General features: G+C 50.3%; 1 protein-coding gene across 6 annotated transcripts; it reads left to right on the top strand.

The window, feature by feature from the left end:
• The first annotated feature begins 67 nt into the window (after window positions 1-67).
• On the top strand, window positions 68-26,994 carry ANPEP (alanyl aminopeptidase, membrane). 6 transcript variants are annotated; one of them, XM_088657468.1, is made up of 21 exons: window positions 68-155; window positions 5,565-6,251; window positions 8,030-8,172; window positions 9,671-9,807; window positions 9,977-10,103; window positions 11,266-11,420; window positions 11,775-11,888; window positions 12,814-12,957; window positions 13,286-13,351; window positions 13,621-13,686; window positions 16,383-16,555; window positions 16,789-16,865; window positions 18,727-18,866; window positions 20,059-20,114; window positions 21,204-21,351; window positions 21,624-21,715; window positions 23,071-23,181; window positions 24,509-24,676; window positions 25,259-25,399; window positions 25,507-25,588; window positions 26,422-26,994. In XM_088657468.1, exons 2-21 carry the CDS (start codon window positions 5,590-5,592, stop codon window positions 26,569-26,571), a joined length of 2,952 nt encoding a protein of 983 aa, XP_088513594.1. In that variant the 5' UTR covers window positions 68-155; window positions 5,565-5,589; the 3' UTR covers window positions 26,572-26,994. The 6 variants fall into 6 exon arrangements, with proteins under 6 accessions (XP_088513594.1, XP_060138606.2, XP_088513593.1 ...); XM_060282623.2 differs by having other exon boundaries at window positions 5,408-6,251; XM_088657467.1 differs by lacking the exon at window positions 68-155 and adding an exon at window positions 625-853 and having other exon boundaries at window positions 5,408-6,251.
• Window positions 26,995-27,987: the final 993 nt, after the last annotated feature.

Here is a 27,987-nt window from a genome sequence, read left to right as displayed (position 1 = left end):
CCCTGTGGTCATCATCTGCTCCCCCACTTTCCTGCCAAGGGATAAGAATAACCCTTCCAGCCATGGACACCAGCTAGGAAGGAGCTGCTGTTTCCTGGGCAGGGAGCACCAACCTGCCTGCCTTTTTGCCTGCCATACAATCTTGCTTAGACCAGGTACTGTACGTGTGTGTGTGTGTGTGTGTGTGTGTTGGAATCGGGCCTTAGGAGGGAGCTCTTTTCACTCCCCCAGCCAGGGGAAAGATTTGTCCATTTTCCCCATAGCCATTTTTTGGGGGAAGAGTCAGATCCAACCTTCAGTGGCCCTAGTGCATTTGACTGGGCTCTAGTGGTGACTGCACTCCTCCTTTCCCATTAATCCAGCCTTTTAAATAAATAGAGCATTACCTGTTGTTTATTGTAACAACAGCCCTGCGAGGTGGGCTGCTAGCATCTTTATTTCACAGACTAGGATTTCAAGCTGGGAGAAAGCAACTTGCCACTGAGTCCCTGGCAGAAGGAACGTGTAGATCAAAGGCAGGGAGCTGTGATTTCTGGTATTTTGGAGGCAATGCTGGTGCAGCCTGCCCGAAACTGGGCCCTGAGCAGGGAGAGGAGCCAGAGGCGAGTCCCTCCGCAGGCTCCTTTTCTCCAGCTCTCCCTGGGTGTGTAGCGAAAGCTGCTCTAGCTCGGAGCCGCTGGAGCCTGCAGTCAGAGGCCGTGCAAAACGACCCCGAGGATTCCCAACGTCCCCTCCCCAGAAAAGGGACCTCCACTTCCAGGCTTCCCCTTCCTGCTTTCAGCACTTAGGAGCCTCTACCCTGCCCCCCGCTGAAATCCTTTCCAGATGTGACGGTCTGGCAGCTGGAGAGGAGGTGGGCCCGGGGCGTGTGTGCTTGTGCGTCCAGCGTTGTGGGGCAGAGTTGAGGGCGCAGCAGGAGCCTGGGACAAATGTGGGATGACAGAGAGCGACTGGCCAGGACAGAGGCAGCCTCCTCGCTCCTTTCCCTCTCTTTCCAAGGCAGTGCTCTCTTGATCCTGGTTTCCTCTGTCCCGCCCAGCAGCCCAGGGGTTAAGACGGTGAGGGATCAGCGCAGGGCTGGCTACTTCCTTCGGAGCTTTGGAAAGAGCCCTCTCCTTGTGACTGATTTTGGAGAGAGCAGCCGAGAGCAGGCCAGGCGCCGTGGGCCAGGAGAACGCCCCAGCCTGCCCCAACTAGGAACTCGGCTGTGAATGGAGCCCAGCCTGGGGATGGGGGCGTCAAGGTGAGTAGGCAAGCGGAGGGGTGTGTGGGATCATCCAGCGGATGATGACGATGATGGGGTCTCCGCAAGGCTGACGTGGGCTCCCAGGTCCCTGTGCCCCTGGGCGACCCAGCCAGATAGGCGGGGTACAAAATAATAAATTATTATTACTATTCGGAGCTGCAGGAACAGCCTGGAGAAGGAGCTAGTGTTTATGTGCCCCGGAGCTCTTAAATCAGCGCCCTTTCGGGGGGCCCACAGCACTCGCATTTCAAAACGCTGTTTTTTCCTGCAACATGCTTGAACACAGCCTTCCCCAACCTGGTGCCCTCGGCGTCTTTTGGACTTCCATCATCTCCAGGTAGCACAGACACCCACACCTGGGAGCAATGAGATTCGTAGTCCAAAACATCTGGCGGGGAACTGACTGGGGAAGGTGGCTTGAAACATCTTTCTCCCAGGTTTTGGGGATAAATAAGGAACTTGAGATTTTAAACAAATTTTGGGCTGTCTCAAGCCATACATTCCTACTAAGATGAGATGGTTCCCGCCCCCAAGGAGATATCCTTTGCCCCCACCCCGCTTTGCCCCCCAACCTGCCGTGCCCACCATTTATAGCTTTTTCTTATACATAAGGAACTGACTGTTTTTCAACTCATAAAACATTCTCAATCCTATAAAGCCATATATGGTTTTAGGTCCAGGCTGTCTAAATGACTGTACAGTATTCCCTCATCCAAACCTGACTGGGCTCTTCAGGGGAGGGCCTTCTCTTGGTCCCACCACCCTCATAGGAATGCTTGGTAGGGACGCAGGAGAAGGCCTTCTTGGTGGCTCTCCCTTCCTAGGGAAATTAGACTGGTTTGCTCCTGGCTGTCCTTCTGCCGACAGGTGAAGACTTTCCTCTTCCAACAGGCTTTTGGGAACTGGCTGTTTCTAAGGAAAGCCCTGCTGCTATAATGTTTTTATTGCAGCGATATCTCTCTCTGTGTTTATTCCATTAATTCTTAATTGTTTTTAAATGATTGCTAACTTCTATGTTTTAGCTGTTTCTACTTTAGCTGTATACTGCCTTGAGTCCATGTCAGGGAAAAGGTGGAATAATAATAATAATAATAATTAATAATTATACAGGCAGCCAATTTCGACACTGTCCTGTGCAGGAAATGGTTAGCTTCTGCCTGCTCCAGGGTTTTGTGGCACCTTAAAGACTAATGAGCTTGTTTTGTCTGATATATGAAGGAAGGATGACCTTGAGTTGCAGGCACATATATACGAGGTTGGGAAGGGGATTGTAAGCAGTGAGGTCAGAAGGAAGTGTTAGGCAAACAAAAAATGTACAGATGATTATAAGTATTAATAGAGGCCATTCACTCAAAAAGTTCTTGATAACACAGGCATCTTGGCACTCATAAGCCAATCAGCACTTGCCATTCATCTAAAAAAAGAACTACCTTTGTCACAGCAAGTGATAGCACTGCACCTTTAATGAACTGCAATTCAGTGGTTTCGTATTGCAGGCCCTTCTTTTGAAACTCCTTTGTACAAGGGTAGCTGCTCTACAGCCAGTTACAGAGTGTCCTGGAAGGAAGAAATGTTCCCCTGCTGATTTTTAGTTATTGCCATTGCTGACACCAGATTTCTGTCCATTTATTCTTCTGAGTGGAGACTGGCCTGTTTGTTCCATCCAGGCTCTAGAAAGGCACAGGTGGCAGATGATGACATGCAGATCACACCAGAAGAGGTGAATTAACCCCTTATGTTGCAGATAACATAGATATGTCCTGTAATAATGTTGTCAGAGTTGCTGAGGGCAGGCATCGGAAAGGGTGATCCTGTAGACATTGTGTACTTAGGCTTTCAAAAAGCTTTACTTTCACTGAAGGGATTGCGAGGAACCCCAAAAGAATCTCTCCAAAAGTGTAAGCAAAATATGAACACCGGAGGAAACTTAATATGTTCGTTTATGGGGTCTGAACCAGCAGTGATTGACCAAGGAACTGATCTTTGGTTTGTGGCAGATAACGTGGTAAACATGTCAACCTATTGTGTGGCAGTTGAGAAAAAGGCAAATTCCATGCTAGTGATCATTAAGAAAGGGGTTGAAATATCAAATACTCTATATTCAAATATCTGAAGGGCTATCCCATGGAAGATGGAGTGAGCTTGTTTTCTGCTACTGCAGTGGGTAAGACCAGAACCAATATAGATTCAAATTACAAGAAATTACAAATTACAAGAAATGAGATTTTGACTAAACATTAGGAGTACCGTATTTTTCGCTCCATAGGACGCACCTGACCATACGGTAGGACACACCTAGTTTTTAGAGGAGGAAAACAAGGGAATTTTTTTTGCTTTCTTGAATTGCAGCCAACTCCTAGCCAACCCCCCCCCCTAAATATTTGAGGAAACTTCTTTTGCAAAGGGGGAAAGGTCCATTTTTTAAGGATCAGCTCAAAGTTGTGCAGCTTTTTTGCAAATGGGAAAAGCCCTGTTTTTGGGGGGTCAGCTCACAGTTGTGCATCTTTTTTGCAAAGGGGGCAAGCTCAATTTTTTAGGATCAGCTCAAAGTTGCTGAGTTTCCTTGCAAAGGGAAAAAAATCCTGTTTTTATGGGGTTCAACTCACAGTTCTGCAGCTTCTCTAGGAAAGGGACCCATTTCTACAGTTTCCAGACAGATAATCTAATCAGCCAGCCACATGTCTCCCTCTGCAGACAACAATTGAGGCCTAGGCAAGGGGCCGGGAGGGGTAGGGAAGGGAGCTAGCTCTCTTAACTCCCTCCCTGATCTATTGCAATCAGCTGCTGAGCTGGTTCCTTTCAATGGGCTCATTCTCTCTTGTTAGCCTTTAGCTCTTTCTTAAAAAAAGAAGAAGCATGATCTGCCTTTAGTCCCTGGGCAATTTGGCTCCAGGGACCACACATTCGCTCCATAAGACGCACAGAATTTCCTCTTACTTTTTAGGCGGGGTGTGTGTGTGTCTTATGGAACGAAAAATACGGCAACTTACTTTTCTTAAAAAAATAGTTTTTTTATGAAATTTTCAATTATTACATTTCAGAATAAACATTTTACATACTTTTAAATATCCAGTGACTTCCCTTCTTCTCCTTCCATGTTTCATTGTACATATCTTCCATTCCTGCATATTTTGCAATACCCATTTAAACCAGTTCTCCATTTTTACATTGTTCAAACATTAATCACACTGTTGAATTTATCTTAATACTGTCAGCGTTTTCAGTGATGTGCAATTATTTTCCATATATTCAGTAAATATTTCCTAGTCTTCTTTCAATATATGTTCTTCTTGTTCTCTCATTCTATGTGTTAAAGTTAAACCCTCAAGTTCTGCATATTCTAGCAGCCTAGTTAACAATCCCCTTTACCTGAGACCTCGCTCACTTTCCAACATCAGGAATAACTTTCTGATGGTAAGAGCTGTTTGATAATGAAAAGGACTACCTCAAAAAATGGTAGTCAAACCTTCATTGGTGGTTTTTAAACAGAGGGCTGGGGACTCTTTAGCTGTGATTCTGGCATTGGAAGGCGTTAACTATGATGCTATGAAAATAAGACTGCCAATATAACAATGTTTTTATTCAAATCTATGGGATGACCACACTTGGAATATACTGCCTATTTCTGGTCACCTCACCTTAAAAATGCTGTTGTAGAGTTGGAAACAGTTCAGAAAAGGGCAATCAAAATGATTGAGGGGGTGGAGCAACATCCCTATGAGGGAAGATTACTGTGGTTGAGGCTTTGTAGAGGAAGTTTAGAGAAAAAGGAAGGAGAGGAAAGAGAGGAATGATAGAGGTATATACCATAGCTGTCAAGTTTTCCCTTTTCTCACGAGGAAGCCTATTCGGCATAAGGGAATTTCCCTTTAAAAAAGGGAGAACTTGACAGCTATGGTATATACTGTATGAAATTACACCTGATGTGGCAATAGCATTAAAATCAGAGGTCGTCCAAGTTGAAAGTTGGGCGATTCAGGTGATTCCTGCATGGCCTTGGGGTTCCTTCTAGCTCCACAATTCTGTGATTCTAGGGCAGACAAAAGGAAGGATTCACACACACACACCCTGCCCCACCCTCCAGGAGTGAGAGAGAGGCAGGTAAAGATTGCATGCACTTTGAAGCTGCTGGCTCTCAGTTTCCCATTAACTCTCCCACAGGGCCAAGGGAAGAAGTTGTCTGCAAGGTTGGGAAGCCTCTGTGACCTTCGCACACCTCTCAGCTGTTTGATGATTAACTAATGAACCAGGATCAGCAAAGCCCCAGAGCCCACATATAAGAGGCCTGCAAGTCCTTGCCTTCTTCTCTTTCTCACAGATTCTCTCTCCTGGCACCCTCAACCATGGCCAAAGGCTTCTTCATCAGCAGGACGCTGGGCATAGTTGGGATCGTCCTTGCGGTTGCCGCTGTGGCCACCATCATTGCTCTGGCGGTTGTCTACGCAGAGGAAAAGCAGAAGTCAAGCAATGATGTGTCTGACCCAACCTCATCTAGCTCCAGCTCTACCACCACTACCACCACTACCACTACTACCACCACCACCACCACTAGTGCTGCCACCCCCAGTGTCCCTGGCACTACGGCCGACCCAAAGGAGCCTTGGAATCAAATGCGGCTACCCAAGACCCTCCAGCCCGTGCACTATGATGTCACCCTGCAACCCTTCCTGACCCAGGATGCTCAGGGCCTCTATGTCTTCACGGGCAACAGTACGGTGCAATTTGTGTGCCTGGAGCCCACTGACCTCATCCTCATCCACAGCAAGAAGCTCAACTACACCGAGCAAGAGGGGTACCTCGTCTCTCTGCGTGGGGTAAACGGGTCCACAGCACCAGCCATCTCTCAGACCTGGCTGGAGGTGAACACTGAATACCTGGTGGTGCAGCTCAGCGGAAGCCTCCAGCAGAATGCATACTATGAGCTGCTGAGCCGCTTCCGTGGGGAGCTAGCAGATGACCTGGCTGGCTTCTATCGCAGTGAATACATGGAGGATGGGGTTACCAAGTAGGTGGAACTGTGTGTGTGTTTATATGTGTGTGGTGGGGTTGGAGTCCCTTCCAACCCTACAGTTCTATGGTTCTATGAAAATACAGTTCCTGGAAGCAGTCTCCGTGTCTGGGAAGATCTCTGGACAAGCCTGGCAGGGTGCTGAAATAGGAATTAATTGCTCCCAAAAAGGGGTCCCAGCCTCATAGGGAGGACTGGACCCTAGGAAGGAGCGCGGGTGTTTGAGGCTCCTCTCTGGTTGGTAAAAATGACAGAGACCACACCAGGATTCAAGAAAGCAAAATCTGATCATTTATTTAAAAGAACAGAAGACTGTTGCAACAGGGTGTTCTCTCTCCCATAGGAGAAAAGGAGGACCCCCGAACAAAAGCGTGCCTGCCCTTATATAGACATTTAAAATTTCCCACCCTCCAGTTCAAGGCCACCCTCAGAAGCGTCATACATACATCACAGAAGGGGTATAGCCCAAGACCCCCCCCCAGACATGTCATACCTGCATCATAGAAAAGAGTGGTAGAAAACCTGAGCGCCTTGCTTATCTCCTGTCTGGCATTTTACCTGCTAATGTTGGATTACCGGTGAGCCTGGCCAGTCTTTTGTAATGATAAATACTTAGTTCCTGAGCTCACAGGCTCAAGCCTATTCCTATCATAAATGTGCCCTTAAGAAAGGATTTGTGAGGAAAGAGACAATGGGAAGGTTTTTCCATTTCCTCCATCTGGGAGAGTCAAAATGGTTTCAGGACTTTTTTGTACTGATTTCAGTCATTGGTTTATACTGCCCCATTCGTAAGTCGAAAAATTCGGTTGTCGAGTTGTTCGTAAGTCGAGGTACCACTGTATTTTTATGTACATGCTTGCCTTGTACATGTATGCACATTTATTACTGTACCTATCTAAGACCTTAAAATTCTTATAACAATGTGAGTTGGGGAGGCTATAGACACTGGATTGTGTTAGCAGCATTTGAAGCAGGGGGGAGGCCAGAGCCAGCCCCCTCTGCTACCTTGCACCCACCTGCGCTCAGGACAGGCTGGGCTCCTCCTCCCACCTGGCACCAGGTCACCAACCCTGCAGCTCGGGGGCAGCCACAGAGATCCCTAGCAAGGACCTGGAGGAAAATCCACACAGAGTGGGACATTGCAGCAAGGGGTGGTAGTGCGGATGAAGGCAGGGGGCTGTTTAACCCTTCCCTCCCCAGCTTCTCCTTCCTGCCCACTCCAAAGCTTCTCCTTCCTGCCCACAGCTGCTTTTTTCCTTTTGCAACTCCCTGCTGTATCCTCCCTAGGGCCTCTGTTGGACCCCAAACCACAACCACAACCTGTTGTTTAGCAGGAACCTGGTGCCACTGTGGTGAGTGACTAGGTGGCATTGCTTGCGAGCCTCCAGAGTTGAGCTCTGGGACTGCCCCCCCCCATGAAATGCCCCTCGCCCCAGTTCTAGGACAGGGTAATGGCCAAATCAGGCCTGGAACTTCTGAGGTCGGGATGGAGACTGTTGCCACTTGACTCAGAAAAGGGGCTGTGCCCCCCCACGCCCCTTCTCAAGAGCTCCAGATACTGCACCCAACCTGGGGAGCTCCACCCTCCCCTACCTCCTCCCATGGTGGGTGTTTGCATTGCAACTTGCCTTGAAAATCTCTGGGCAGCTAAGAAGCAGGGCAGACCCGGGAAGACACAAGCCCCCTTGTTTCAATAAACCAGGAAGACATGGCATGGCAGGTGGGTGGGTGGACCTGGGGGAACATGCATTGACCAGCCTCTGTCCTCCTCCCAGGGTGGTGGCCACAACACAGATGCAGGCGGCTGATGCCCGGAAGGCCTTTCCTTGCTTTGATGAGCCAGCCATGAAGGCCACCTTCACCATTGTGTTGATTCACCCATCTGACCACGTGGCTCTCTCCAACATGCCTGTGCAGAGTAAGGGGGTGAAGGGAGGGTGGGGCAAAGGGACTCCCCTTGGCACAGGGTGGTGGTGGTGGTGAAGCACACCTGCCAATTCCCCCTCCTCAGTTCCCATCTGTGTTCATGACCTCCTCCCTCCTCTCCCAAGAGATTGCTGCTCTTTCCCTGCATGGGTTGAAGGTCAGGAGGGGAGAGCCAGATTGGAAGCAGGAGGAGACTGAGGGGGGAGGTTTCTGTGCCCACACTGGGTGCCTCTTGCTTCCCACAGGTACTGGGTGGTGTTTCCATTATGCAGAGGCTGGAGTCAGGACATGCTTTTTATGGGTGTGTGGGTGTTTGGCTCTGTGTCCAGTGGAATGGGGGAGAGAAGTCACCAGAAGTTTGGGGTCCAAGAGCTGCTGAATCAGCCTTCCTGAAAGGAAGAAGCCTGTGTGTGTGTGTGTGTGTGTGTGTGTGTGTCCCTTGGGAGCTCAAGTACAGAGGCTCACACCAAATTCCCACGCAGAGTCCAAAAAGTCCATTAGGATGCACGCTATATAGGCAGATACCGTGTTTCTCCAAAAATAAGACACCGTCTTATATTTATTTTTCCTCAAAACCCCCCACTATGGCTTATTTTCAGGGGATGTCATATTTTTTTCCTCCTCCTCCTGCCGCGGCCGGCATTGCTGCTGCGCCTATCACTATGTCTTATTTTTGGGATATGGCTTATATTCCTGGAATGCTTAAAAATCCTGCTACGGCTTATTTTATGGCTACGTCTTATTTTTGGAGAAACAGGGTATGTCATCTAACTTGTTCATCCTCTACCCAATCATTCTGCCACACCAGCACTTCACCCTCTCTCATCCAACCAACCACAACTGACTCACCCCCCCTTTTTAAACTCTGCCTGTCAGACCCCTCCTTGTACTATATGGATAGGTACAGTCAGCTGTCAGGCTCCTCTTTAACTGGTTCTTCCCAGGCTTGTGCTCAGTTGACACTGGCCTCACTGTTAATGGGCTTAACAGTAATTCCACCTCAGCCTTCACTGTTGGGAGCTGCCCAAAATGTGCCAAGGACACCGAGTGAGTGGAGGACACCAAATGAGAGAAAGGGAAGCAAATGAGGGGAACTGGAAAAAATATGCTGCAGGGAGAGGATCCTGCTTCAGAATGGACTCAGCCACAGAGCTAAGGAACTGTAAGAGTAACTCACAGCCTCGACTTCCAGCATTGAGCTGGGTGCTGTCATTTGAGGGCAGGACCCTCCTGCCTCCTCCTTCTCTCTGGGGTAACAATGCCTGTTTGCCTGGTGTTAACTGCTGACACTCACAAGGTGAATGGCTACTTTCAGTCCAACAATGTAGTCTACTAACTGCACTGGGATTGGGAGCCTTGGACTCCAGAAACTGCAAATGCAGGCAAAAAGTTAAGGGGTTTTGGAGACAAAGAGGGGTCATGGTTGGGTCTTGACTTTGGGCAAGATCAGCAGAGCAGATTTATGGTCTCTTCTCCTCCCCATACTCTAGGCACCACACAGATGCAGCTGGACGGACAGCCTTGGAACCGGACAGTATTTCATCCCACACTCAAGATGTCAACCTACTTGCTTGCTTTCATTGTCAGCCAGTTTGTCTATGTGCCCGGAGAGCAGAATAACGTCTCGGTAGGCATGGCAGTGGGGGAGAGCGCCTCCTTCTTGAGGGCCTCGGGAGGTCTCCTTGCTCGGAGCGATTTTGGGGCACCTATTCCAGGCAGGGACCTTAGGCCCTGCTCCCACCCAGGATTGGTCCTCCGCTGACAATCCTTGCTGAGACATCCCTATCCCGTTTCAGATGCGAATCTGGGGCCGCCCCAAAGCCATTGCAGAGGGCCAGGGAGACTATGGCATCAATGTCACTGGACCCATCCTGGATTTCTTTGAGAAGCATTACGCCACACCTTACCCGCTGAGCAAACTAGGTTGGTGCAGAAGCAGGAGGGAGGGCTGATGCGCAGCTCGGGTGGGAAGCAGGTAGCGGGGGCTGGGGGAGCCTGCAACAGGATCTCAGTAAAGAAGAGAAACCCTTGTCAAGGAAGGTGAAAATGACCTTGGTAAGGTGGACCTTGGTAATATGTTGCCCTGTGCATGGCCAACATTTGACGGCCTCCCCTTGTGGCTTAAGCTTAGTAAATAAGGAAACAAGGAGCGGGCTTTGGGAAGGGCATGCAAGGCTCTGGCAGGGTCCTAGAGCCCTCCTTACTCCTTCTCGAAGCTTGGTGAGTGCTTGCCCAGCTTTAGGAAGGAGGGCTCTAGGAGCCTATCAGAGCCCTCACACCTCCTTCCCTGAAGCTGGGCAAGCGATTCCTGGGCTTTGAGAAGACCCTCTCTTTGGCTGCGTGCCCAGTACCTCCACACCACTCAAGCTGCCCTAAATCCGCCTCTGCTCTCACGATTCGTTCCTGCTTATTCTGAAGCCTGATCTCCACTGTCAGAGGCATTAAATGCCTCTGAATGGCAGTTGCTGGGAATCACTAGTGGGGAGAGTTGCTGCTGCTGTTGCGCTCAGGTCCTGCTTCTGGGCATCACATTGGGACATCTGGTTGGCCTCTGTAAGGACAGGATGCTGGACCAGATGGGCCTTCCTTGGTTCTTATAACCTCCTTATCCTGACTGTTCAACTTATGATGTTTCCACAGACCATGCTTAGAGCAACCTAGGATGTTCTGGATGTCTTGGGCTACAACTCCCATCAGCTGCAGCCAGCTTGGCTGTGCTAGAGTAGCCAGCTGGGCCTGATGGAAGTTAATAGGATGACGGTATGGTAGCTTTGGAAGAGACCCAAAGGCTCATCTAGTCCAAGCCCCTGCAATGCAGGAATCACAGCTAATTACAGAGGTAGTCCAAGACACCTGGAAGGCAGCAAGGTGGGGAAACCTTGCTTGGGACTTCAGTTCCCTGTGGTTGAATGATAGGGCAGGTCTGCAGCCCCTCCAACTCTTTATAGTATGATAGTGCTGTTCACAAGTGAATTTTAATATACACAGCACTGCTTGTAAAAAGCCCTAGGAGTGACAACTGACTCCCAGTTGTGGAAGCCTGGCTGGTGGTCCCAGCCTGGTTCATGGGACATTCTCTCCTCAGACCAGGTCGCCCTCCCGGACTTCAATGCTGGCGCCATGGAGAACTGGGGGCTGTTGACCTATCGTGAGAACTCCTTGCTCTTTGACCCGCTCTTCTCCTCCATTGGGAACAAGGAGCGGGTGCTGACGGTCATCGCTCACGAAGTGGCCCATCAGGTACTCTCTAAAAGTTTTGGAACCACACGGGCCACTTAAGTGGGGAGGGGGATCTTGCACTTGGGTCCTGTTGATGGGCTTTCCCCTGGGGTACCTGGTTGGCCACTGGGAGATCCGAGTGCTGGACAGGATGGGCTGTGTTCTGGTCTAGCTGCAGGGCTCTTCCCAGGAACCCCTACTCAGTCAACAGACCCTCTTCACTCTCATTGGCCATTTTCTGAAGCCTTCTCCCAGCCCATGAGAATGATTGTTGGCTGGGCACCTGACACACTTCAAACCCGCCCAATACCATGCACCGAGGGAGTCTTTGAGGGGGCTTCAAGGCTGACTAACCTCCTGCTTCCCCACCCCCAGTGGTTTGGGAACCTCGTGACCCTCCGTTGGTGGAATGACCTGTGGCTGAACGAGGGCTTTGCATCCTATGTGGAATATCTTGGTGCCGATGCGGCGGAGCCTCTCTGGGATATTGTAAGTTGCTTTTGTGAGATAGAACAGGGCTGGATGGTGCTGGGAGGCTTCTGAGGAATAATGCAGCTCCCGGTCCTTCTCAGGCAGCCTGAGCTCTGCAAAGGTAGCTGGCAAAAGAAGAGGGCTGGGTAGTGGGGGGTTTGGAGACATATTCACCTTGGAAAGCAAAGATGGCTGCTTCCAAGTGACCTCAAGGTCCCTGTATTTCTCTGAAGGTGCTGATAAGTTCCTTCATACACTCATTTAAAGCACCTTCACCTCACCGCAAGAATTCTGGGAACTGTAGCTTACCACTCGTAGAGCTACAATTCCCAGCACACTCAACAAACTACTGTACAGTTCTCAGGATTCTTTTTTTGGGGTGTGTACGTGTGCTTTAAATGCATGGTGTACACAGCTGCGGTCTCTCCACAAAACTATAATTTTCATGGCTTCTAAGAATTAAGCTGGCTCGAGAAAGAGAGCTAGCTTCAGTTGGTAGAGCATGAGACTCTTGATCTCAGGGTTCAAGCCCCGCTTGGACAGAAAAAGAAAAAGAAAAGAATTCCTGCATTGCAGGAAGTTGGACTGGATGACCCTCTTGGTTCCTTCCAACTCCATGATTCTATGAAAATAAACCCACACAGAGGCAGAGTGTGGATGCAGTCCACGTAGGAGCGAGGGAGGAGCTGGTCTCTTCCTTATGTTGTGGCAATGGAAGGGGTTCCCATGTGGCACAGGAAGTGCCCCCAGAGCATGAGGGGTTCCCTTTCCAGGTAGAAAGGGATGTAATTAGTGGGCAGTGAGCTTGGACCAGGGAGAACCAGATTTGAATCCTTGCTCAGCCATAAAGCCTTTGACCAGTCACTGTCCCTCGCCACACACTCTTACCTGAGAGCGTTTGTTGTGAGGATGGACCATGAGATTTTTGGGAACTGACTTGCAGAAAGACCTGATGGTTTCCAACGAAATGTACCGTGTGATGGCCATTGACGCACTGGCTTCCTCGCACCCGCTCTCCTTCCGCGAAGAGGAGATCAACACGCCGGCGCAAATCAGCGAAGTCTTTGACGCCATCGCCTACAGCAAGGTGAGTGTGCCTTGGGTGGTTGGGTCTGGAGGAAGGTGGAGTGCCTGCCTCTCTTCCCTTCCCAGGTGGGGCAACTTTGGCTGCAGAGAATTTAGTTGGGAGCAGCGGCTGCCGCCACCGTCTCTCCCTTGGTACTTCAAAGCCAAGACTGGCAGAGGGCCACCCACCTATGAAAAGGTGGTGGTTCTGAGAGAATCACCTGCATTACCTGGGCTCGTGGAAATATCCAAGCCTGGCTTTTGGGATTTATATATGGGCGTGGAACCACCATGGGTGGGAGAGGACATCTTGTGGCCTCTCCCTTCACTGCCCTCTCCTCTCTCCACAGGGAGCTTCAGTCCTACGGATGCTCTCCGAATTCCTCACTGAGGACCGCTTCAGAAGGGGGCTGCAGGTAAGGCCTGTCTTGGCAAGCGCTGGGTCATTCACAGTGATACCTGCACTGCCCTGGGCTGGTGCTTCCTCCCCCTGCTTTGCCTTGGGATGGGGCGTGTGGGGTGGGGAGAGACCTGGGAAAGCAAAGGGGAGGGTCTGTGCGTTCCCACCTCCCCAGCAAACTCTAATGGAGCAAAGGCATGAGCTTCCCAAGGGCCCAGTGGCAGCTGGGGTGGGGGGTGTCAGACTCTCTCTCTCTCTCTCATTCACCTTCTGTTCTCTCTGCAGTCATACTTTAAGGCCTTCGCATATGGAAACACCGTCTACAATGACCTCTGGCATCACCTCCAGTTGGTACGTCCTGTCGTCCGTCCTGCTTCTAGTTAGGGTGGAAGGGCCATAGATCAGTGGGAAGAGCATCTGCCTTGCAAGTCAAAGGCCCCAGGTTCAATACCCATTGGTGTCTCCAGGGAGGGGCTGGGAGAGGCTCCTGCCTAAAATCCTGGAGAGCCACTGCCAGTCTGTGTAAACAATACTGAGTTAGATGGACTCAGTAAAAGGCAGCTTCCTGTGTTCCTGGCCAGGCAGTGTCTGGAGGCTACTTCTCTCAGTTGCAGGTAGTTGTGAGCCTTCTTCCAAGATGGAGGAGGGGCTTTCATAGGTCTCCCAACCATTGTTGCATCCTGGTTAGATGATGGTTTGTACAACGTGCTGGTAATACAGGGCTCATCCAGACTTGCCCTGCGGATCTCGGTGGTTTCCCACTTGTCCTGCACTTTCTATGCACAGGTCTGAGAGGTTTTGCCCTTCTTGCTGCTTTCTCCCGGAAATCACCCTCTTTAGCAATAAATCGGTGCAAGTATCAATCTGGGAAAAACTCGATTGACGTTTGCTCTGATTTGGCAGTAAAGATTGGGTTTCCCTGGGGAAAAGCATCGGGGGCAAGGGCAAGTCTGGATGAGTCCATACACACACATACACAAGGTTGTTAAACACTAGATTGTTAGCTGTCCTGCATGAAGTTGCCTAATCCATTTTCAAAAACCCACCCTTATTTATAAGAACACAGTTACTTTTTGTCTTCAGCGGGAAAACAGTCATCCTCTTAGCTAATTTCTGGAATTCTCAGAAACATCTGGAAACACACACACACACACACACACACACACACACACACTCCTTGGCCAAATATATTTCCCCTGGCCTTCCTCCAGCCTCTCCCCCCACCCTCGAGGATGGGTTATCTTTGGAGCTCTCCTTGAAGCCATTGACTTCTCCTCAGCAAGCATGCATTTGGCCTGGTGATGCCAAGAACTGAACTCAGGTCTTTGAGTGAGCATGGTTTGGCCAAGGCTGGCTGTGCCTTGGTCCAACAGCTGCCTGGGTCTTGGACTTGCCTGCCTCAGGATGGCATAGCTGTCAAGTTCTCCCCCTTTTAAAGGGAAATTCCCTTATGCTGAAAAGGCTTCCTCGCGGGAAAACGGAAAACTTGACAGCTATGCAGGATGGTTGCATTGACTGACTTCCTTGGGCCCAAATGTCCACTCTGCCCAGTTGGCTCCTTTGCAGTGCAGCTCCCTTTCTTGGGCTTTTTGCTCAGTGCTGCTTCCCTGTGTGTAACAACTTACAGCTGCGCATTTGGCATCCCCCGGCACAGCCGTTGCTCAAACCCTGAGTTCAGTTTGAATCCTCCTCTCCTGCTGGCATTTTGCTGTCAATAGGTTTTAAGCACGTCCCCCTACATCAGGGCTGCCAGTCAGCCCATCTCCTGCCCTCCTGCCCTGGGCACTGCCCACTTAGACAGGTATTAAGTTTGGCTGAAGAGGGAAATCCACAGGATCAGAGGAAAGCTCAGCCTCCCTCTCTTTCTGCTCTGTTCCTGTCATATCCACCACCCCATGATCTTCACCAGGCATCCCCAAACTGCGGCCCTCCAGATGTTTTGGCCTACAACTCCCATGATCCCTAGCTAACAGGACCAGTGGTTGGGGAAGATGGGAATTGTAGTCCAAAACATCTGGAGGGCCGAAGTTTGGGGATGCCTGATCTTCACCCTTCCTGCTTATTTAATTGGCTCTACCTTTTCTCTTTTTTCTCCACTTCCTCCCCCCAGCCCGCTCTCCTTTTGCATATTCCCTCAAAGGTTGCCTCTTCTTCCAGGCCTTAGGTTTTCCGCTCCCACCAGCCTCTTCTCCAGCTGCAGGAGCCTCAGTGACCGTGACCTGCTTCCATTTCTCTTTGCCACCCTTTCCCCTCCTTCAGTCACATCTCTCACTGTTGAAGTTTAGACTGCAAGCTGCTGGGGGCAGAGACTTTCCTTTCCTTTGCTTGTGATGCTGAACAAGTCAGTGTCTTCTATGCTAAATACCGGACTGACTTCATTCTCCAGAGAGGGAGGGAGGGAAGAAGAGAGCTTTTCATGGTAGCTTTTATCCTTGGGCACTCTTTCTTTCTGGTATGTGACCCTGTGCCAACAGACTTTCCTTCTGCCTCTGCACACGACTTGATGGAGGAGGCTGAAAAGGGGAGGAAGAGCTCCCTTATACCAAGTCAGAGTCTAGGTCAATCTAGCTCAGTATTGTCTACACTGACTGGCAGCAGCACGCCAGGGTTTCCAGGAGGGTAGTATCTCTCAGCTGAGGATTGAACCTGGGACCTTCTGCATGCAAATCAGATGCTGAGCTTTGCCCTTTCCCCTTAAATATTACCTTTGGGATTTTCAACAGAACTGGGTTATTTCCTGGTTGTCCGTCCATAGCTCATGTGGGGCTGGAGGGTTCAGTCCTAGGAGGGCACCTTGAAGCAACATAGAGTTTTGGCAAGGGGTGTGTGACTGTGAACAGAAGCCACAGCTGAGTGTTTTGCATTGATTGCATCTGACAAAGCTTATGATGCCATCATGCGTTTGGTAGGCTTTACGTTGCCACAAGTCTCCTTGATTGTTTTTTTGCTATGAATCCCTGTGCCTCATTAAACAAGTCTCCTTGATTGGTTTTTTCTTTTTTTGCTATGAATCCCTGTGCCTCATTAACACTCCCTCCCTTGGACAGGCAGTAGATCAAGACAAGTTTGAACTCCCTGGCACAGTCAAAGAAATCATGGACCGGTGGACCTTGCAGATGGGCTTCCCAGTGCTGACTGTGGACACCGCTACTGGGAGCCTCACTCAGAAGCATTTCTTGCTGGACCAAACATCTGTTGTTGAACGACCCTCAGAATTCAAGTAAGTAGGGAGCCCTGAGCCGCAGACTCCATGGAAAGGCCACATCCAATCCAGAAAGACCTGGAGGAAAGAGTGTTCTTGTGTCCAGAGCATTGTGGCCATTGGCAGTTCCTGGCAGGGCATCACTAGACTCCCCGGCCAGAGCACTCTCCTCCTCCTCCTTATTGGAAGCCAAGAGACCTTTTGCTTGATTCAGGACAAGAGAGGACACACCTGTCTGTCTCTTTCTGCAGCTACACCTGGATCGTCCCTGTCACCTCGATGAAGTCAGATAATGCAATACGCTTGTACTGGCTCACAAGCACAACAGGTACCCTTCACTGCCACCATCTTCCCAGCTTTACCGGGATGTCGCTGGAATTATTCTTGCATTCAACTGACTTTTACTCAAAATACGCCCACTGAAATTCATGGCCATAGCTAACCGAGGACCATTAATTTTCAAAGGGTAAAAGTTTGTTGAATACAACTTCTTCTTCTTCTTCTTCTTCCTCCCCTCCTCCTCCTCCTCCTCCTCCTCCTCCTTCTGTTAATGTATTTTAAATCTTTGTTGGAAGCCACCCAGAGTGGCTGGGGAAACCCAGCCAGATGGGCAGGGTACAAATAATAATTTCTTCTCCTTCTCCTTCTCCTTCTCCTTCTCCTTCTCCTTCTCCTTCTCCTTCTCCTTCTCCTTCTCCTTCTCCTTCTCCTCCTTCCCCTTCTCCTTCTCCTTCTCCTCCTTCCCCTTCTCCTTCCCCTTCTCCTTCCCCTTCTCCTTCCCCTTCTCCTTCCCCTTCTCCTTCCCCTTCTCCTTCCCCTTCTCCTTCTCCTTCCCCTTCTCCTTCCCCTTCTCCTTCTCCTTCCCCTTCTCCTTCCCCTTCTCCTTCTCCTTCTTCCCCTTCCCCTTCCCCTCCTCCTCCTTTAACGTATTACCCACCCTTCACCAACAGGCCCCAGGGCAGCTTACAACTATTCAATATTCAATATTTAAAATAGCTAAATTGCAGTCACAGGAGTAGGGCGGGTCCTGAAAACATGTATCTTGGGTGTGAAAGGCCAGGTTAAAGAGGTTCATCTTCAGCATACAAGCTGTGCAATAAGGGTACCAGTCAGGCACACTTATGTGGGGAGGGAATTTCACAACTTACGGGATGCCACAGAGAATGCCTTCTTCCCCCAGGTGTTCCGAACCGCAGGCCCAAAGGAGGCCTCATGGTAGGGTGCAGGATAACAAAGAAGGATGCCCAAAATGCCAGAATGACCAGTTCTAGTGTTTTGTTAAGAAGAAGGGTGTAGACTTGCAGCAAATCAGCCTGCCAGGTCTCTAGCCTTTACAGACGTGGGACGGGCACCTCAGCAAGGGGACAGATTGTCCTCACCCAAGCAAACATTCATACATTTTTTTATACACAAAGCAGTATATGTCACTTTGTCTAGGACTTCGCATCGCTTCACCTGACTAGAGGAGACCACAGGTGGCAACTACCCAAATCTTACAGATAGTTCCCCTTTCTGGGCTCAGAGCTCAGCCCATAGATAAGGATAACAACAAAGCAAGCCAGTTAGCAAAAAATATAAACATACTGTATATGAGTTTGTTGCTACAACAACTACCAATTAATTATGGTGTTATCTTGACTACTGAGATGGTGTTTGCAGAGCGTCCAGAACAGTTCACCTTTGGTTCAACACACTGGGCCACCCCCACAAATTTCTGAGGGTGGAGGAATGACCAAGAGGGCCCTCTCTGCTGATCTTAGCACCCGGGAGGGTCTGTAGGGAAAGATATATTAGGCCTTAGACCAAAATACTGGGTCACCCCAACCTTGCAAGATGGTTGCTTGGTTGAGACTTTTAAGTAAGTTTTGTGGTCAAGTAGGCAAAAGTGGCATCATACTATTCCCTGGCTAGCTAGAGAAGAGGGCAATTTGTCCAAGAGGGCAACTTGCCCCTGCTCTCTGTTTCCCTTCAATGGTCTGCGTCTACCTCGCATTCATCTGACTAGGCGGCAAATATTTGGGGTGGCCTTGTTCCACCTTTCTAGCCATCTTTCCTGGAATCACACTTTGTAGCTGGGCTACTCTGAATGGAGCTGGGGAGCCCACTTTGGCAGGGGGAAGGGAGTTCTGGAGAACAAGCCTCTCTAGGGCACACACAAGCTCACCCCTGACCCCTCTCTCTTTTTGCAGCTCAGAACTCCAACTTCTCAATTGCGACTGATCCTAACACGTGGCTGCTCCTCAACATTAACGTCACAGGATATTTCCGGGTGAACTATGACCAGGAGAACTGGGACAGGCTCCTGGAGCAGCTGAAGACAGACCACCAGGTAGCCACAGGCCTGGACTCCCCTCTCCCCCTCTCTACACACAACCAGGGTCCCATTCATCTGAACGCAGCCAGGAGCCCAGGCAGGTCTCCATCTTCCTCCAGTTCAACTTCTTCAAGGTCTAACTGGAGAGTCTGTGAGGCAAAGGTTCCCCCCCCCGCCACCCCTGCAGTCCTTGAAATGCCATTCACTTCGGTGATTGATGGAGGTGTGTGTGTGTGAATACTGTTCTTGACTCAGTATTGCTTATTTATTTCATAAAATTTATACACTACTTGATTGTAAAAAAAAAAGCACATACCATCAAAGTGGTTTACAAAAGGTAAAACAGTAAAATCAAGGGTGGGAGGGAATTATTCTGCTGAAAATGGCTCGCAGAGTAGCTGACCACAACCAGCAGTACTATAAGACTGTCTTTGCTCTCAGGGTTACAATCTAAGTGACATAGCACAAAGGGAAACAGGCTGTTTCAGACAGACTGGGAGCCCCAAACCAGGGACTGGTCCACAGCTCTGAACTAGCAGGAAATGTCAGCAGTGTTCTGCCTTCATCATGAGTCCCGGGCGAATGTGGGAACCAGGCCTTGCAAGGTGGGTGGGGTGGGGCTCCCCTATGGCTGGACTTGGCTTGGTCTAACACAGAGGTTTTCAACCTTTTTGAGTCCACATCTCCCTTGACCAACTACAGTACATTCTTTCTGTGGCACCCCTGTGGGGCTCAGGAGCCCAGTTATGTCCCCCCCCCCCGCCTGCAGAGCTGGCAGCCTCTCACCCTTTTCCACACACCCTCCCTTGTGGAGCATTCCCTCAGCCCCGTCTCCTCTCCTCTCTCCTTGGGAGTCCCGAGGGTAGCTGCTGTTGCCGTGCCTGGTCTCTGAGCTGCCCCCACCCCAAAGAGAGGTGCCTCCCAGAAGCACCATTCGCCTGCGGAGCTTAGAGCCAGGGCTGCTACAACAAACAGCTGTGCAAGCCTTTGGGAGGCAGAGGAGGGAGGAAAGGAACGAGGGACAGAGGCCAGTGTTGCCTGCGACAGCCCTGACCATCTTTCAAGGCACCCCAGGGTGCCATGGCACACTGGTTGAAAACCACTGCTCTAACATTTCAGCTCCCTTCCTGCCCTCTCCCTTTCCTACCAGCCATGCTCCTCCTTCCTGTTCCTCCTATCCTGACCAGGAGCTTCTGCTGTTTTCCAGAAAATCCCAATTCTTAACCGTGCTCAGCTGATTGATGACTCCTTCAACCTGGCCAGGTGAGACTTTGGGTTACCTACAGCTCCCCTGTATCTGGGAGTCACTAATCTCCATATACACCCGCAACCCCATTCAAGCCAAACCTCCGTCCAAGTGCCCTCTGGTGGCGTATGAGGATACAGCAGGGTTCTTGTGCTGCTTGGATGCAGAAGTGGCTATTGTTGGTGCTCTCAGGTCCAACCTGCCCGGTCCTTCCTGGGCTGGCCTCTGGAACCGGCAAGCCAGTCTGGGGTTGACGCACATACCCCCACCCACTTATGTGGAGTGTGCATGCTCTGATTTTTCCAAGACACCCAGGCTTACGTCTGCTCTTGTGTAAAATCAAAAGAGTGTGAGATGCCAGAGCTTGTCTGCCAAGAAATTTCCCCTTGCAAAATTCCATTGGGACAGCAGGGCACTTTGCCCATGCTCAGGAGCTTCACATCTTCCTGGGCCAGCCTTCCACATCCTGATGCCCCCGAATGTTTTGGATTATGGGCACTTTCAGGCTGTTGCAGCTTTTGCATGGGATTCAGTCCCATCTTTGCAAATTTGGATTGCCTCATTATAGTTGACTGGGAGTTTTGCACAACCAAAGCTGCTCTCCCCAAAGAAACAGGCTTTTTGCAAGAAGGGAAGTGACGAGGAAACAAGTAACTGCACATTTATTCAAAATTCAGTGTAAACTATTTAATTTAATCCATTCAACAAAATGGATGGACTTGAACCAGTGATACCAGGTTTTCAAATTCTGATAGTCACTTACACCTCCAGCACCCACTTAACCCTAACCCCATGCCTCTTAGTACCCCCTAGGCAATCCTCCCCCCGGAGTACAGTGTACCACCCTCATTGGGAATCACTGGTCTAAAACACCTGGAGGGCTCTAGGTTGCAAAAGGCTGCATAAGTCTCACTGCTGACATTGCAAGCAGGACTCTGGGTTAGGTTTTGATCCAAGAATTATGGGGGTGGGGTGGGGGTGGGCAATGACTTCCTGTGGTCTTGGTGGCCTTAAATGCAGGGCTGCTGAACTGTGCAGGGGAGGGGAGGGCCTCCACCAGCCTGCTCCACACACACCCTCCACCCCAAGCGGTCTCAATCTTCCAGGGCAAATTACACCAGCACGGAGCTGGCCCTGAACACCACCCTTTACCTGGGGAAGGAGAGAGACTACCTGCCCTGGAGTGCAGCACTCAGCAACCTAGGCTACTTCCAGCTCATGTTTGATCGCAGCCAGGTGTATGGGCCTATGCAGGTGAGCTCTGGTCATGGTGGGCATGGGTGGGGGTTCCGGGGATGAGGGGCACCAGGTGGGCTGGGAGGGAGGGGGAGAGACTGTCACTCCTGCACCCTCTGAGAACTCCCCCCAGCCTCCCCCTACAAATGGGGAAGGGCATTTCGAGCCTACCGGTAGTGCTAATCAGGGATGGAGTTGGGCAGGGGGCTAAAAGGCAGGCATCGGCCCATTTCTTTCTTAGAGAGAAGGTTGCCTAATGACTGCTGTGTTGTTCTCCTCTCCCTCTGCAGAAATACATCCAGAAGCAGGTCACTCCTCTGTTCAATTATTATAAGAACCTCACTGTTAACTGGACCCAAGTCCCGGCTGGCCTGATGGACCAGTGAGTTTCCTTGGAACGAGGGGAAGGTGTCAGGGGGGCACTGGAGGGGCTAGGCTGTGGTTGACAACTGGCTTGGTTGTGGCAGGAGAACCCTCAAAGGAGGGGCTGAGCAGGTTTGGCTAATCCAGGCATCCCCAAACTCTTGTTGCCTCTTGCTACTCTCTCCAGCTCTCACTTTGGGCCTGGGCAGGTGAGAAGATAAGCCTCCATCCCATCATTTCACAGTGGCAGAGGAAAAGGCTGAGAGGCTTCCTCTGTGCCCAAGGAATCGTGCTCCAAGCTGGGAACACACTGTGCCTGGGATTTCCAGGTCCAAGCTGTAGCCAGGAGGCCTCCTGGGTTGCTGTTCTCTCTAGCTCAGAGAATCTCCAAATGTTGGAAAGGACCCAAGCTTTATGAGGAATGGTTGAAAGGAACTGGGTAGGTTTAGCTTGGAAAAGAGGTGACTGGTAGGAGATATGATAGCCATCTTCAAATACCGTCTTTCCCCTTTTTTAAGACACCGTCTTATAACTTTTTTTCCTCAAAAAAACACAGGGTGGCTTACTTTCGGTGGGATGTCTTAATTTTTTTATTACCGGTACAGTTTTTACAGCTCAGGGCGCTGGTTCAGGGCGCTGCTCGGTTCTCTTGAGTGCTCGGCGCTGCAGCAGCCACTGGTTCCGGGTGGCGGGGCAGCAGGCATCCTAGGCCGGGCCAGGCAGAGGCCGCTGGCTCAGGCGCTCCGCCTGCCGCTGCAGGGCGCTCCAAGCTCCTTGGCCAGGCCAGGCAAGGAAGAAGCAATGAGCCCAGCGGTGGCGACAAGCACACAAGCGGCAGGGCGGCGATGGACGAGAAGGCGGAGCGCGGGGATGCAGCCAGCAAGGCGGGAGCGTGATCAGCTGTTAAGCGGAGCTCTTGGAGCGCCACTTCAGAGCTGATCGCGCTCCTGCAGTGCCAGCTGTATGGAGTGACTCTGTGAGTGGAGGTGCCTGTGGGGGTTGGTTTCCGCGGAGCGGAAGTATGGCTTATTTTGGGGGTATGTCTTATATTTCTCAAATGCTTAAAAACCCTGCCATGGCTTACTTTCTGACTACGTATTAAAAAAGGGGAAACAGGGTACCTTAAGGGCTGTCAAGTGGAAGATAGAGCGAGCTTGTTTTCTCCTGTTCTGGAGGGTTGGTCTCGAACCAATGCCTACAAGTTACAAGAAGGGAGGTTCCAACTAAACATCAGGAAAAACTTTCTGACACTAAGAGCTGTTTGACAGTGAAATGGTCTCCCTCGGGAGGTTGTGGACTCTCCTTCCAACTCCAATATTCTATGACCTCAAGGTTCATCAAGTCCAACCTCCTGAGTTTCCTTTCCCTGCCCAGGTACAATGAGATCTCCGCCATCAACACAGCCTGCTCCTTTGGCATCTCTGAGTGCCAGAACTTGGCCAGTGACTTATTCAACACTTGGATGAATAATTCCACCAATAATCCGTAAGTGTTTGTGGCTGTGCCTGAATGGTCCAGGACAGACCTCTGGGGAGACCCCGTCCCTTGAGCAGGCCAATCCCTCAGGCTGGTCTGGGGTCACATCCACACCAAACAATGAAAGCACATTTGTAGAACTTTAACAGCCACTGCTTCCCCCGGAAAATCCTGGGAATTGTAGTTTACCCCTGACAGAGCTATGATTCCCATTATCCTTAAGAAACTACAGTCCCTATGATTCTTTGCAGGAAGCCACGTGCTTTAAGTGTGCAGCGTGGAAGTGACCCTTGCTTTTTCCAAATGTAAAGGTTGCAATCAGATACATCATTTCCAGTATCTCGCACATAGCACAGAAAGATTTACTTCCAAGTAAGCATGCACACGGTTGCATCAAAGAGGCAAATCCTCTAGATCAAAGTGTAACAGCAGTGCCTTTTTAGGCCAGTCGGACAAGTTTGCATCTGTTTCGTTTTGCAGAGAAAGTCAACTCCTACAGGATCTCAGGACACAAGAGTGATCCGTGTGTCCTCAGCTGCTCCTTTGCCAGCTAATCATTAATTTAGTTTATTTATTTAACAAGTTTTATATGCCACTTAATCAAAAACAAATACATTCCTAAGAGTGGTTTGCAGATTAGTACAGTGGTACCTTGGGTTAAGAACTTAATTCGTTCTGGAGGTCCATTCTTAACCTGAAACTGTTCTTAACCTGAGGTACCACTTTAGCTAATGGGGCCGTGCCACCGCCGCCACACAATTTCTGTTCTCATGCTGAAGCAAAGTTCTTACCTGGAGGTACTATTTCTGGGTTAGTGGAGTCTGTAACCTGAAGGTTCTGTAACCTGAAGCGTCTTTAACCTGAGACACCACTGTATTATTATTGTTTATTTATATCCCACTTTTCTCCTGGACCAGGACTCAAGGCGGCTTACAAATAAAAATTGCGAAACAAAGATAAAATAGAAGAACTAAAAATCATTAAAAATCAACTAAACACCAATAAGATTAAAACAATATATTAAAAAATTAATCCATTAAAAATAGGATCTGTTAATAACAGCAGTAAAATAGTAGCATAAAATAGGACTCGCCGTAGAAGAAATACAACACAGCATATAAGACGACCCCTGACTTTTGAGAAGATTTTCCTGGGTTAAAAAGTAGTCTTATACGCAGGAATATACAGTATTCACTGGGGTGTAAATGCAAAAAATTGATCTCTTAAGGTTGTAAAATGAGTATTTTAAATTGTAAAACAGAAATTTAATACACACACACACACACACACACACATGCATGCAAAAAATGAATAGTTTCTTCATTCTTGCCTTCAGGATCCCACCCAACCTGCGCTCTGCCATCTACTGCAGTGCCATTTCTACAGGTGGGGAGGAGGCCTGGGACTTTGGCTGGCAGATGTTCCTGAAAGCCACCGTGGTATCTGAGGCTGACAAGCTCCGTTCTGCTTTGGCCTGCAGCAAGGAGTCCTGGATCCTCCAGAGGTGAGGTGGCCTCAGCTGGACAAGGCCCTTGTAGGGTGGAGGTGGGGATGGGGAGGATGTGCCAGACTTCTTCAGAGCCTAGGGACGAACAGGGGTCAGGCCTGTGGCCCCCTTTCCCCTGGGAGATGCACTCCCAGGAAGCAAGCGGCAAGGGGGAGATGTGGTCTTCGAGGACTGAATAAGGTGGAGTGAGGGCCAGGCTTCAGCCAGGTGGCAGCCAGTGGCGCCAACTTGGGCCCGCCTTCACTGCGATGGGATTACGTTGCAGCGCAGTGCGAGCACATGCGCTTCAGAGCCACAGCAACGCCTGAACCAGGGCCTGAGCCTCCACCATGCTGTCTCTGTCTGCCACACAGTCTCCACCCGCAGCTGCAGCAGGCCCCAACAGTGGCCCATGGCAGAGGTGCAGGCCCTGGCCCAGTTGCCACTGGGGCACCTGAATGCCAGAGGTAAGGCAGCGGTGGTGGTGCTAGGGGAGGTCGGGCAGGGGTGAGGTTTTGTGGGTGCCCAGCCCTCCCAGGGTCCCCTGGAGTTGCCGCCAGTGGTGCTAGCTCAAGGACCTGCCCCCATCTGGTTCCACAGGTACCTTGAGTTCTCGCTGGACCCCACGAAGATCCGCCGTCAGGATGCCACATCCACCATCATCAGCATCTCCCGTAACGTGGTTGGGCAGGGCCTTGTGTGGGACTTTGTCCGGGCCAACTGGAAGACGCTCTTTAACCAGTGAGTGGGGTGATTTGGGCTGGTGACAGGGGAGGAGCATTGGTTGTGTGTGTGTGTGTGTCCAGGCTCACCCTTTTCTCCCGTTGCCCACCTACGCACCAAACCAGGTACGGCGGAGGTTCCTTCTCCTTCTCCAACCTGATCCAGGCGGTGACGCAGAGATTCGCTTCTAACTTTGAGCTCCAGCAGGTAAGGACCATATACAATCGGAGGAGCAGGAGGGAGGGCTGTGCAGAGGGTGGGTGGGGTGGGATAGGGGGCAAACACCTTGATGAGCCAGAAGCCATGACCATTTGCAGATCACCCAAAGGATGCCAGGCACTCCTCAGAACACCCAAGGCTTGGTGGGGTGCTGCAAAACTGCCCCATGGACCTGGGCAACAGCCTCCCCCAATTCCAACACATCTGTCCTCCACTTGTTTGAAGTAGGGGCTTCCAACCTGCCCTGGGCAGCCACAAGGGCTATAAGGGTTATAGCGTAAATTAAACAACTGATTTTTTTTAAAAACAGGATATTTTAATGACGCCCTCCACTCACCCCTGTGGCTACTCTTGTGTTCATTCTTTTTCTTATTAAATGTATTCCTTGCCTTTCACTAGCAGGTCCCAACAATTTAAGATTAAGTGTTAAGAAGCGGGCTAATTCTTTATGAAACAAAATGGGTTCTGTTCCATATGGGTTGCTCACGTAGCAAAGGATGGTGTTGGTTACCCCAGTGTAACGCACATAGCACTTTTTAGCTAAAAATCCACAATTGCTTGTTTATATTCCACCTCCCCTCCAAGGTGGAATATCCGTAAATGTGATAGATAATTCCTCCGCACAACCACCCTGCAAGGTAGGTTAGGCTGAGAGAAACTGGGACTGGCCCCCGAGGTCATCCAGTGAGCTTCATGGCTCAGTGGGGGGGGGGATTCGAACCCAAGTCACCCAGGTCCTAGTTCAGCATTCTGACCACTTCCTCACACTCTCCGATGATGACAGTGACGACCCCCTGCCTGCTTTCTCTCCCTCTCGGCAGCTGGAGCAATTCAAGGCAGACAATGCGGATGTCGGCTTTGGCTCGGGGACACGAGCACTGGAGCAGGCCCTGGAGAAGACGAAGGCCAACATCCAGTGGGTGGCTGCGAACAAGGAGCCCGTCCTGAAGTGGTTCCAGAGCCAGCTGTAAAGGTCTGGAGGATCAGGCTGGGGTTGTCCGCAAGCAGTTTTGCTGCCTGTCTTTCCACGGTGCTCTGGAGTCCCCCTTTACTGCCAAAGCTGTCTCTTCTCCCCCATCCTTCTGTGAGCCTCCTCCTGCTCGTTCCTGGCCACTGAAGAGGCTTGGCCACGCTCACCACCCCTGTTTCCTTTCTGCCCTGGGGCAAAGTGCCACGCTTGCTTCTTCACACTGCCCAGAAGCCTCTTCTCTTGCACTGCCTGTTTCCACATCTGCCTCAGGGGTCCTGGGAGTGGGGAGGGAAGGGAAAGAGAGAGGGGTCCCTCTCTTGACCATGGTGATGTTCCCCCGCCCAGAAAGCTCTGTATATTTTTATACCCCTAACTTTATAAATTTTTAAACCCTAACTTTATAAATTAAAAATAGTATCCTGAATTATATGTCCAGGCTGTTCTTTCATTTATCAGTTGGGGGGGGCGTTCTCTGTCTCTATGATAGCTCTGTGTAGGCCCCCCCCTCCAATCTTTGTGAATTGAAAGAGAACAAGTCTTTGGGGATGGGGAGTGGGAAAGAGAAAGAGAGAGAGAAAGAGAGAGAGAGAGAGAGAGAGAGAACCTACTGTAAATCAGTGGTTCCCAAACTTTTTCAGGCTACTTTCCCTTGGTTCCATAAACTCATCCCCAGTGCCCCCTGCTCTACCCTATAAAAGCTGCTTGCACTACCCACTTAGGAAGATAATGACACAATAAAATTCAAAGCAGTAACAATTAATTGCACGTTTATTCAAAATCCAAGTAAAATCATTGTTTAATTAATTCAACAAAACGGATGAAATTGATTTGGTGATACCAGCTTTTCAAAGTCTGGTAGTCATTTACACCACCAGCATCCCTGGCTGCCCCCTTGCCTCTTAGCAGCCCCCTAAGTAATCCCTCGGCACACAACCTGGGGAGGGGGAAGTTCTGCCGACTATGGAAGCCACTGGTCTAAAACAAACAAAAATATCCTTGGATCCAAGAAAGAAGACTGTTGCTTATTAATCATACAAGGTTTTTTTGTTGTTGCTACTTTTAAGTGTGTGGCCTTGTGAATCCTCACAACAACCCTGTGAGGTAGGGCAATGGCAAGACAGAGAGGGCTCAATGAGTTTGTGGTTGAGCAAAGGTTTGAAGAACCCACCAGGCCCCTGGGGGCCAAGTCCCCAACTGTGCTTTCTGCAGTCAGAGTGGGTCTTTGGACTGGAAACCTCCAGAGAGTGAAGATGCTGCAGCGTTTGGGAGCTCTGAAGAAGAGGATCTCCTGCTGATGGGGACGAGGATGCCATCAGTGCTGGTGGAGGGTGCTCAGGACAACCACAGGATCTCCTCCTTTGCTGTGGCTTCTCCTCTGTGGCTGCTTCTCACCCAGCAGGCTCACCCTCTTAAGGTC

Source organism: Zootoca vivipara, chromosome 13 (assembly GCF_965207765.1).
Source record: "Zootoca vivipara chromosome 13, rZooViv2.hap1.1, whole genome shotgun sequence".
Classification (NCBI taxonomy): Eukaryota; Metazoa; Chordata; class Lepidosauria; order Squamata; family Lacertidae; genus Zootoca; species Zootoca vivipara.
The sequence above is the reverse complement of the archived record's forward strand: the minus strand, read 5'-3'. Positions and strand labels throughout refer to the sequence as shown.

Excerpts from the sequence above, each read along its gene's own strand:
- ANPEP (XM_060282622.2), top strand. The coding sequence starts at position 1,212 with ATGGAGCCCAGCCTGGGGATGGGGGCGTCAAG. Across the intron at positions 11,421-11,774 it reads CTCACGAAGTGGCCCATCAG|TGGTTTGGGAACCTCGTGAC; the intron begins GTACTCTCTAAA and ends CCCCACCCCCAG. Across the intron at positions 25,400-25,506 it reads TGGAAGACGCTCTTTAACCA|GTACGGCGGAGGTTCCTTCT; the intron begins GTGAGTGGGGTG and ends GCACCAAACCAG.